The following is a 12,106-nucleotide window of genomic DNA, read 5'->3' as shown; positions in this document are numbered from 1 at the left end:
AGGGAAAGGATAACTTGGGATGGTTAGGAATAAGTGCTGTAATGTGCCCCTAGGCTGTTTAGCTAGGGATGAGATAGTCTCCAGTCTCAAGATAGTCTCAAGTCAAAATCTTCAAGGAATGGGAGATAAAGAAAACAAGATCTTTGCTGTTGCCCCATCCCAACCTTGCAACCTGCAGACACTCCAGTAGTAAACTATGGGGCTCGCCTTGTGGTATGTGTCTGGGAGACTGCTTGCATCACCCAATTCAGTCATGAATCACCTTTGCTTAATTTGGAAAGCTGCATATTGCAACTCAGACAAGAAAAGGTTCCTTCTTTCTTCTGCTTTAAGCGTACACCAGACATGTTCTTGGTGATCTGCCCATTACAAATTTCAATTTCCAAATTGCTCAATGAGAAGGTAAAGGAGAAGAGTTCTAAGCAGATTAATGCTAAGGAGTACAAAGCCATGCCCATCAAAAAGTGTGCAACTTGCACTGTTTGCCTGGAGAAACAACTCATTGCCTCCTGTTTAAGGACTGGGGCTTCTTTATTAATGTAATTGATTCAAAATAGGTTGATATCTTTTTAGCCACAACTGATCCTTTGCGTGATGCCAGCCAGCTGTGATTAATTCAGAAAAATATGGGGAAGCAACAAACTGCTGTTCAGCAAAATAAGCAAACAGATTCCCATTGTGGTTTCTTTTTTAACTACATGTGGCTTTGGAAAAGCAAAAGCTTTATGTGAACAGGGAACTTTGGGTAAGGACTGATACCCATTCCACAAGTTCTCAAAATAAGTGACATTTCATATGAAGAAAATTCTCTTAAGACTTCTAAACTGTTGGGTGAAGATTGGGGATCAGCATCCTAAAGATATATCACTTCCCTCTCTAAATTAAACCTCTTGTAAACAGGCATAATCAGAATACAGAGACAGTGAATAACTACATTTTTTCCGTTTTCTTTTTTCCATTGAATAACTACAATTCTTATATTCTGAGCTGAAACTTACAAATCCAAACATTGAATGGATAAAATTCAGTTCTCCACTCAGAATAATTTCTGCAGGTTGATGCAGTTCAGAACTGGAATAGAATGAAATTGCAACTTTCAGATTTCCAAGAACTTTTAATTTTTCAGTTCAAATTTGATATTTAATAACAGAAATAAATTTCAGCAGGCATTTGACATAGAGTCATTCATCCAGTTGAGCTTCACTTTTGGTGGTTTCATAGATATCTCCATGTACTAACCAGGTGTCCAAGCCAGTTTACCTTTGTTCAAGATCATCCAAGGTTGCTAGTTACTATAAGCTTTTTTTTTTTTTAAATCAGCCCCTCATGGGATTGTGTCTTTTGGCTGAATAAATAAAACTTCCCTAATTTGATTTAGATGTCAGGTGACAGTGACTGTCAAATTCTGACTGCTGCTACCTGTTAAGAAGATAAAAATTATCTTGAGCCAAGTTCTAGGGATTATATGATCACATCCATGTAAGTTTCTTGGCAGCAGTAAAGACATAGCTTGCCCTTGCATTTTTTTTGGGGGGGGGGGGCTTTTTATTTTTTTCTACATCCCAGACCGGTCTATAGTCCTGATATTGACTAATGGCCTCTGATTCAAGTATTAAGTAGGTGCAACCTTATTGCTAACTATCAAATATTGGCTGGTTTCATGCATCATGCTAAGCTATTTTAAACTTGATTTATTGAATATAGCCCAACTGGGTGGTTTGCACACTAAACAAAACCAGCCAAATGAAATAAAGCAAAAACTAAACAAAAGCAGCTTCTGAGAAATCATTGGATGTTGGTGGATGAGAAATATCTGGCCAGTCAGGAAAAAAAAGCTGGGGGTAGGTGGTTAGGCTATGTAAGCTAGCTGAGGAGAATTTGGGGGAAGGGGGGAACAACTTAATTTCATCCCTAAATAAAAATATATAAATATTTTTCAGATGGTTTCATATCCCTGTAACATTTGTTTATACATATACATATACATATATTAATCGGTTCTATGGAATTCAGTGGAACGTACTCAGAAGTAAATGTCTAACCGAAGCCGCACCATGCAGTCTACTCAGGAATAAATGTTAAATGGAAACTCTTCCTAATAAAGAGATCCAGTGTGGGACAATGGTTAAGATGCTGGGCTGAGAGCAGAGAGACCTGAGTTAAGTATGGAAGCTAGTTGGGTGGCTTTGGGCCAGTCACTCTCCCAACCCTGGACTGCGGAAAAAAGTAGAAAAAAATCCCCAAGATAATGGCAAACAAGTTCTGTAAAGTTGCCAAGGAAATGGCATGGAGATGTCCATAAAGATGTCAGGAGTCGGGATTGACTTGAAGCACCCACCCAAAAATTCCCAGTAAACATACAGATGATTGCAGTGTTTATTTTTTGATTACTGAATTGCTTCATATGCTGCAAGAGAGTGATAGCATCAGGCCACTTCCAACACAATTTCTGCTGTGGAGTGGCTTTTTAACAATGGTTTAGTAAATGCCTGGATATGTGGCAACCTTATGCAAGGTTGCCAGGATTCTATTGAAATTATTATTTTTTAATTGACTCTGACTCTGGGGTATGGATGGGTTCAGTGGATTATTTAACTGAGTCCACTCTCGGCAGCTTACAATTTAAATCAGAAAAACAATAAAAAGGAACTACAGTGCCTAGACGACAATATTCCACTAACAAAAGTCCAATAGGACTCCACAACCACCTTATCCAAAGACCTGGGAGAACAACCATGTTTTTAAAGACCTCCAGAACATCATTAGGGTGTGAGCCATGATAATTTCTGGCGGGATATCATTCCACAGGGCAATCACTGTGACAGAGAAGGCATGCTTCCTAGGTCCTGATTGGTGCCATTGTTTGATTGAAGGGACCTGAAGCAAACGAACTCTGCCTGCTCTTACTTGGACAGGCAGAAAGTATAGGCAGTCCCTCAGATAACCTGGCTATTTGCCAAGAAGGGCTGGCTTTATAGGTAATAGTGAGCACCTTGAATCAGTTACCAGAAGCCCACCAGTAATCAGTGCCGCTCGTAGAGCAATGGAGTTATATGGGCATGCCTGCACCACTGAATTTTGGATCAGCTGTTGCTTCCAAATGGTCTTCAAGGGCATGTAGAGTATATTACAGGAATCCAATGTGAGGTGACTAGGGTATGATTGACTGTCTAAAGGGCCGCCCAATTGAAGAATGGGTGCAACTAGCATACCAGATGAAGGTGTGCAAAGGCCTTATTGGCCACAGCTGCCACATGCTCTTCAAGCAGGAGCTGCGAGTCCAAGATTACCCCCAGACAATCTTCATCACAGGCTTGAGGAACTGATTTGGAGTAAGACCTCTCACCATCTTTTTCTCTTTCTTCCCCAGCTTGAGCACAAATCGAACTCATTTTCTGCTTCATCTCCATCATCTAGTGCATAAACTTAGGAAAGTAATCATTATTTATTTCCAATGACAACATGTCTTATCATTTAGCCTTTCTGTGGGGTGTGTACAGCAGTACAGAGTGATGTCACAATTCAAAAAAGCCTTAGGTATGCCTAGCCCCATTAATCAGAAAGATGATCAACTGTAATCATAACCAATCCCACTTTCTTGAGAATATAAATAAAAGAATAAACCTTAAAACCTAGAGATCACAAGTTCACCTGCCTCTGCTTCACAGACTGTGTCCTCGCTCTTTTTCTCTGTGCCTCTTTCTGCACCTCTGTTCTTCAGCTCCACATCAGCTAAAATGTCTCACCGAGCCAACATCAAGATTCAGAGGAGAGGCTTCAGTAACTCATCTGCCATCCTACCAAATTTGTGTCATGCCAACTGGAGCTCACAAAGTACATGCAGAGGTGGAAGATGTGGCATTGGCGGTGCTGGCTGGGGACGGGCCGGTGGGGCTGGTTTTGGCAGCCAAAGCCTTTATGGTCTTGGTGGATTCAGGAGGATCTCAGTTGGAGGCAGTTATGGCAGTGGCATCGGTGGTGCCTATGGCTATGGTGGTGGAGCCTATAATGGCTACACTGTTGGCGGTGGTATTGGTGGAGGCTATGGGCTAGTTGGACCTAGTTTTGGTGGTGGGAGAGCTGGCCCTGGCTTCCCTGTTTGTCCACCTGGCGGAATCCAAAAAGTGACCATCAATCCCCACCTGCTGGAGCCTCTCAACCTGGAGATTGACCCCACCATCGAGAAAGTCCGTAAAGAAGAGGGAGAGCAGATCAAGACCCTCAACAACAAGTTTGCCTCCTTCATTGACAAGGTGAGAATAAAGTAAATGTTTTCCCTTGTTATTTTAGGGTGCAATGAACTGGGGAAGAGCTCAAGATCCTTCCTCCAGCTCCTCTTGCAATTTTTGCTCATGTCATCATGGTTGTTATTTATCACTGGCTGGCACCAGCTAGATGAAGATTACAGACCTGCCAACGTTTTCCTGGCCTTGCTTTTGTTCTTGCAACAGCAACCTGACAAGAGAAATGCTGTAGGGATTTTTTTTTCCTGTTGCAGAAACAGAGATTGAAAAAGTTTCTAAAGCTAAGATCATATTTTCTCTCAAATGAATCTCAATAGGTCAGTAGAGTTTCTCACTATACAGTAGTGGTGGAAAAAATGAGATCTAATTGAATCAGAATTGCATCATCATTCATTCATTCATTCATTCATTCATTCATTCATTCACAGGACCTATATGGCCGCCTATCTCATATGATAACTTTAGGTGGCTCACAACCATCCATAAGAAACATAGTTAAAAACAAAAGTACTCTTTCCCCCAGCTCAATCATCCTCACAGCTCAACCCCCATCCTAGCCCAATGCTTGAAGGAAGACCAGGTCTTCACAGCTCTCCAGAAGGCTAAAAGTGTAAAGTGTAAAAGATAAAGGGGACCTCGGATGCATGCCTTCTTGGTGACCACCCCAGCCCTCAGAACTCAGGTGCCAAGAAGGCATGCATCCGAGGTCCCCTTTATCCTTTAAAGCATAAATTGTATTTTTAAAGATAGTGGAATTTGAAGTGTGAACTACAGAACTGTTTTCTTGGCTAATAACCATGCATCAAGCTGCTTTAACGCACATGACTATAACCCTTTAACCTAGAAATACAGAATATGCAGATATGATGTAGCTCCTGCTCAGAAAGCTTTACCTTTGATGGACAAAGCAGAGTTGGAGGAAGAATTGAGTCATGATGAATAATGATGGGATATGGAGGAGGCAGATATCACACTCAAAGTACATGCAAGATGATGCTTGAGTAGGGTTAGAGTTCATTCACTCACCCATCCATTCACTCACTCACTCATCTAAAATTGCAATTTGCCTCATCTCAAAATGTGTATTAGAATGGTGGGGTTCTATGTCTCTCTTTTTGAGATGAGACTTGCATCACAACTTTGGTGAAGTACAGAATTTGAAGGGTAGCCATAGTCCCTTCCACAGAATACACTAGAGGAATATGCAGCAACACTGGCTGTAACCATTAAGTAGAATAAGGGAGTGCTCTCACAAGCTGATGTGGAGCTATGACAGTTCCCTCTTCATGTCTGACTGGTGTACTGAGATCTGAAGACCATGTAGCCCTACTTGATAGCAATTTTGGGGTCTACTTTTTCCTTTGGCAACAGGAACCATACAAACCCCATGACAAAGTTGCTGAAAATTCTGGTATTGAAGCCCTAATATATCTAGAGAGCACTAGGTACAGGAAGGTTAGATTTCAGAAAGAGAGGGAAAGAGGAAGGAAGGAAGGAAGGAAGGAAGGAAGGAAGGAAGGAAGGAAGGAAGGAAGGAAGGAAGGAAGGAAGGAAGGAAGGAAGGAAGGAAGGAAGGAAGGAAGGAAGGAAGGAAGGAAGGCAGGCAGGCAGGCAGGCAGGCAGGCAGGCAGGCAGGCGGGCGCTAGATATTAAGAAAAGAAAAAGTAGACTTTATTGTACAATCTACTCAAGAACAAGTCAAGACAATTTGAGAAACATGCCAGGGACTTTAAAAAGACTGACTTTTTAAAAATATTTGTCTTTTCCTCCTTCCCCTACCTCTCACTCCAAATCTGGGTCTTTCTGCTTCCAGGTGCGTTTCCTTGAACAACAGAATAAAGTGCTGGAAACAAAATGGGCTCTGCTCCAGGAACAGGGCCAGAAAACCGTGAAGAGTAACACTGAGTCACTTTTTGATGCTTACATTAACGATCTCAGGAAACAGCAGAATGACCTGGAGAATGAGAAAGTAAGGCTGGATGGAGAACTAAATAACACCCAAAAGCTTGTTGAGGACTACAAGAGCAAGTAAGGCTTCCAGACCTTCAGCTTTGCTCCCTCTTTTATGTATGCGTGCCATCAAGTTAGGCTTTTTTACTTCTGGCGGCTGCCAGGACTGGTCCCTGCAGTTTTCCTGGCAAGGTTTTTCAGAAGTGGTTTGCCATTGCCTGCTTCCTAGCGGTGAGAGAGAGGGATGGGCCCGAGGCCACCGAGCTGGCTTTTTGCCCAAGATGGGACTAGGACTCCCAGTCTCCCGGTTTCTAGCCTGATGCCTTAACCACTACACCAAGCTGCCTCTTAAGGCTTCCAGCCCTTCATCTTTCCTCCAAATTTCATACCCTTTGCTTATACTGCGGCTAATGCTACGATCTCACACAGCCAGCTCGTGGCTCTGGTAAAGTCAAATGCCCAGAAGTGCTTTACCAGCTAGGTGCTCTGCGGAAATGTGGATTTCAGCTTCAGCCACATTTGAGAATCACCTCTGGGATATCGTCAGACTTTTTCAAAAAGCCTTTAAGCAGTACAGCAACTTTACTAGATTTCTCTAAGCAGACGCTCTTTTTCTCCTCCCCTGGCCCGAATAGGTATGAAGATGAGGTCAATAAGCGTACCGGAGCAGAGAATGACTTTGTAATCCTCAAGAAGGTGAGAGGCTGTATGCCGTGTAGCTATCTTGCTATGATGTTAAAAGGTGGGACCATCTCAGAAACAAGTACATTTACCTCAAACAGGGCATTTGTGTGTGTATACTGTATATATTTTTATACCAAATAAAAATAATCAGGAATTAATAACTGATTAATAACCCTGCAGTTCTTTCACTTCTCACCATTAAATTCAGTGTCTCTTTTTTAGGAAGTGGATGCTGCTTACATGGCCAAGACAGACCTAGAAGCTAATCTACAAGCTTTAATGGATGAGATTGATTTCCTCAAGGTCCTATATGACATGGTAAGAATCAATATTATTTTCTTTGAATTCTGTTCTATCGCATGAATATATGGACTGCCAGAAACAGCTATTCATCTATCTTCCTGAATTAGTTTCAGTGTGGGAACACCCTCCCCCAACACTGGATAACATGTTGCCACAATGATGTTAAAACAGAATTTTGTAGCATCTTTTATTCTAAACTGGGATGGATGGATGGATGGATGGATGGAAGGAAGGAAGGAAGGAAGGAAGGAAGGAAGGAAGGAAGGAAGGAAGGAAGGAAGGAAGGAAGGAAGGAAGATTCAATTGTATTTTCCATCAAAAACCTGAAAGTAATTTGGGAAGCAAAAGGAAGTATGCAGAATGAACAACCCTGCCAATTTCCATTCTTACCTAACAGAAAGGTTTGCACGCTGTAAATTTTGAATTGGGCATTTGCCAAAGATCAATCATTTCATGTAGGTAGTCATCATTTAGTGACTGCCTCATACAGTGACTGTTTGCAATTACGATCCTGATGAAAAAGTAACTTTGCGACCAATCCTTGCATTTATGACCTTCGCAGGTCTCTAAAGCAAAGAAAAGATGAAGTAAGATCGTAAGCGTAGTCACAGTTTCACTTAATGAACACTTCACTTAATGATCGAGTTGCCAGTCCCATCTGTGGTCGCTAAACAAGGACTACCTGCATAATATATTTTCTGAGTGGACTATTGCTGTGTCATGTACAGGAGCTCACAGAACTACAGACGCAAATCTCTGAAACTTCTGTGATTTTGTCCATGGACAACAATCGCAACCTGGACCTCAACAGCATCATTGATGAAGTCAAAGCCCAGTATGAAGAGATTGCAAAGAGAAGCAGGGCTGAGGCTGAAGCGTGGTACCAAAGCAAGGTAAATCATCATCAAGAAAGTCGAGTGGCTTACACTGGACTAGCTGTAAGAGGCAGCCCAATTGTTTCTTCTAAAATTGGAATTAGCCAAGCCAAGCCAAGCCAAGAGGGGGGACATTACCTCTTCTTCTTTCTGATTTTCCCACCAACCATTCACTGCAAATCCCTTACTAGTCAGGGAAGCAGCACCCCACGCTGGCCTTGGAGAACAGAAGGGAGGAAAATCTGATTCCCCACTAGTTCCTTTTCAGTTTGTTGCAGTGCTTACCTGCCTGTTGCACTTTTGGAAACGTACTTTCCCCAAAGGGGATTACAGTAAAAGTGTATACGCAGCTTTCCCAGCCTGGTGTACTCAAGTGCAACCTCTCTACTTCTCAGCTAGCATTGCCAGTGACCTGTGGGCTGGGAGTGATAAGATTTGCAACTCAAAGCCCCTTGAAGCACCAGACTGAGAAAGGCTGGTACGCAAACAGATATATGCACGCTCACAAAGGAATAAAACTGATTCACTCAAATAATTAAACTGCAGTAGCTACTTTCCTCCTTTTTTTTTTTTTTTTTTTTTTTAGTACGAAGAACTCCAGAATACTGCTGGAAGACACAGTGATGATCTTCGCAACACCAAGCATGAGATTTCAGATCTTAACCGACAAGTCCAGAGACTCAAGGCTGAAATTGAAAGTGTGAAGAAGCAGGTAGGTTATTGCATTCTCCCAAAGTTATCATCATACTGTGGTACTGTTCAGCCACGTTTCTGGCCTGAAAGAACATCAGTGTTAGGATATTAACGTTCCCATTCTTTTCTGTAGTGCAGATTATTCCCCAGTTGAAATACTTTACTTTTTGACCTTAATATAGTGCTACTTTTTACATATATTTAACCTCAGTATCAGCGATACATATATATATATGAAAGAGTAGTACAAACCCATAGTCAATCCACACAATAGTACACACAAACCAGTCAATCCTGAAAGAAATCAACCCTGAGTGCTCATTGGAAGGATTGATAATGAAGCTCAAGCTCAGATACTTGGGTCACCTGATGCGAAAAGAGGACTCTCTGGAAAAGACCCTGAAGCTGGGAAAGATTGAAGGCAAAAGGAGAAGGGGATGGCAGAGGATGAGATGGTTAGATAGCATCACTGAAGCAATGAGCATGAAACTGAGCAAACTCAGGGAGGCAGTGAAGGACAGGAAGGCCTGGCGCGATGTGGTTCATGGGGTTACAAAGAGTCCGACACGACTTAATGACTGAACAACAACAGTACACATTCACAGACAATCTTTACATTACCTGCCTGCAAAACTAAGTACAGCACAGCATCTATGGTGCCCATCCACGTAACTTTCCCATAACCAATTCTTCTTTTACAATCAGCTGTAACTCACCTGGCCAGCGTACAGCTGCAAGCAGTCATCTTCTCCCTGGTCTCTGTACTTCTCCTTTCCTTTCAATTATCCATTTACACCACACCCCATCCTGTCTCAGCAAAGAGCAGCAGCAACATGGCTCATCCTACTACTGCACTAACTAGCCTAGAAAAATGTTGGGAGAAACACAATCCCATCACTAGTCACGAAACAACAGACCAATTGCTGCACACGGGACACTGAAAATGTTCCATTTCGCCGCAAGCTCGAATCCTCGAAATGGCTCTTCCAAAGTTGGAATATTTTGCACATAGCCGTATGATTTCCTTAATACCATCCGCGCTTATGATGTTTGTAACAGGTGGCCCTTGGCACTCGGGGAGTGGTCTCAGAGATCCAGCAAAACACCACGGATGGTCTCGGCCCAATATAAGCTGTCCAACCCTGCTTATGGGATAATATATCTGAAGATCTCTTTGGTCTGTTCTAAGGGGAAGATCTACACTAATCTCTCTTTCCTTCCTCCTGTAAGTGTGCCAAACTACAGGCAGCTATTGCTGAAGCGGAAGACCGTGGTGAACTGGCGCTCAAAGACGCAAGGCAGAAACTGGCTGAACTTGAGGATGCCCTTCAGAAAGCCAAGCAAGACATGGCCAAACAACTCAAGGAGTACCAACATCTGCTGAATTTGAAGCTCACCCTGGATATTGAGATTGCCACCTACAGAAAGCTTCTGGAAGGAGAAGAATTTCGGTCAGTGACAGCCTATCTACGTAGAACTGCACAGGTCTCGACCTTATCACTGTGCAAGTCTTTGTACTCAAAGTCTATCCTTTTACTATTATTACTTGAATAGTGAAATAATATGCAGGGTATATAACCTGTGGCCTCCGGAGGCCTTGCGTTCAGCCCTCAAACTCCCTCAGAAAATTCCATACCCACCAACATCTACTTCTGAGGGCATAGGGAGACTCTTTCCCTTGAAGTCCATCCTTTGTATCCTTCAGCTTCCTGGGGACTTGAAGACTTTGCAATTGGAACAATAGTCATAGAACACTGGTTTTCTTTCAATCAGCTCCAGATGTTTAGAACGTGCTTCAATTTTTACCCATCTTTTGTTTCTTGATAGGTTGGCTAATGATGCAGCAGACGCAGTGAACATCTGTAAGTATAGTGAAGAATATTCATATTCGAGGACCATTGCTTTGCAGTGGCATTTAAGGGGCTATGGGGTAAAAATCCTGTCTTCTATTTGCCCCTTGGAGAATGCCATAGGACAGAATTCAACCGTTTTTTCAGGCTTCAACATGCAATGCTCTAGGAGCCCTGATCCATCACCAAATCTCATAAGATGTTAGGAATTTCATGCTGAGATTTCATATGACTTTGGAATTATTGCATGTCGTCTCAAACAAGATCATCATATTCTCTCACTTGATCTTCGGCACCATCGAGAATAACGGGTTTTTAAAAGCATTTCATTTTGAAGGAAAAATTGAAGGCCCCACTTTAGGGCCGAGGGGTGGCAGATGTCTTGACTGACCCCACAGTGCTAACCCTTCCTGTAATTTCCACGAGGTAGCTGCCTTCCTTTGGACCAACTGCCTAGGGCCTTCTCTAAGCCCATCTCTTCTTTTCGCAGCTGTTATCTCTTCCAACATTTCACGAGGAGCTGTTGCTGGCAGCGCTCTTGGCTATGGAAGTGGCCTTAGCCTGGGCGGAGGTAGCTGTTTTGCAGGAGGCAGCACCAGCATCGGAGGGGCAGACCTTGGAGATGGAAGCTGCTCTAGCACAAAGTTGGTCTCCTCTCCGGAGACAAGTTACATAAGCTAAAGTTCCCATCCCTTGTACTTTTGAAAATGAAACATGTGAACCGTGACTCGCCTGGACCTCTCTCTGTGCAGTATTCATACATCTCTCTTTTGCTCTGGGTTCAGCTTTTGTAAAACAGGCCATTTCTTTGACTGTATGTAGAGAGCGTTCTGCGTTGCAAATGATCCAGACTATATCGCACACAGGCTTGTGTTCTTACTTTTCCTTCTTTCATCCAAGTCAGATTTCTATATTTTTCAGAGTTTCCATAAACTAGATAATCTTCTCTTTCGTTTTTGATGCTTGAAACCCGTAGTTTGAAACCCGGCTTTACTTTTCGGTGTGTGTATCCAATAAAATGCACGTTGTAATTTATAAAAACATCTACCTGTTTCATATACCTAAGATAAACATCAATATGAATCAATGCATTAAAAAAAAAGTCTTAGCACTATTGCCATGTTGTCAGGATGCAAGCTAGAATCATAACGATACTGCAGATGGCTGAGTTCTGATACCTATGATCTTCAAGGTAATATATTTTGGGAAGATCTAAACAAGCGTCTTCTTAGACTTGGCCAGTTCTTGGCCATCAGAAGCCTTTTTTTTTTTTTTTTTTTGATGCCTTCAAAGTTGACTCCTGGCAACTGCCTGCACTCTTCTTAGCACTATTTCAGAAGTGTTTTGCCCGTGCCTCCTTCCTAGGGCTGAGAGAGGGGGACTGGCCTAGGGTCACTCAGTTGGCTTCGTGCCTAAGGCAGGACTAGAATTTACAGTCTCCCATCTTCTAGTCTGGTGCCCTAAGCACTACGCCAAACTGGTTCTTGGAAAACTAGCAGTGCTGGTT

General features: G+C 42.6%; 1 protein-coding gene across 1 annotated transcript; it reads left to right on the top strand.

The window, feature by feature from the left end:
- The first annotated feature begins 1,546 nt into the window (after positions 1–1,546).
- On the top strand, positions 1,547–11,280 carry LOC103064510 (keratin, type II cytoskeletal cochleal-like). The gene is made up of 9 exons (XM_088138489.1): positions 1,547–4,253; positions 6,058–6,272; positions 6,830–6,890; positions 7,101–7,196; positions 7,910–8,074; positions 8,643–8,768; positions 9,980–10,200; positions 10,577–10,611; positions 11,090–11,280. The coding sequence occupies exons 1-9, from the start codon at positions 3,738–3,740 to the stop codon at positions 11,278–11,280; spliced, it is 1,626 nt and encodes a 541-aa protein (XP_087994615.1). The 5' UTR covers positions 1,547–3,737.
- The last annotated feature ends 826 nt before the right edge of the window (positions 11,281–12,106 follow it).

The sequence above is a fragment of the Python bivittatus genome, unplaced genomic scaffold (genome assembly GCF_059951505.1).
Source record: "Python bivittatus isolate LINGU-HERP-01145 unplaced genomic scaffold, Pbiv_v1 ctg000220_np1212, whole genome shotgun sequence".
NCBI lineage: Eukaryota > Metazoa > Chordata > Lepidosauria > Squamata > Pythonidae > Python > Python bivittatus.
The sequence above is the reverse complement of the archived record's forward strand: the minus strand, read 5'-3'. Positions and strand labels throughout refer to the sequence as shown.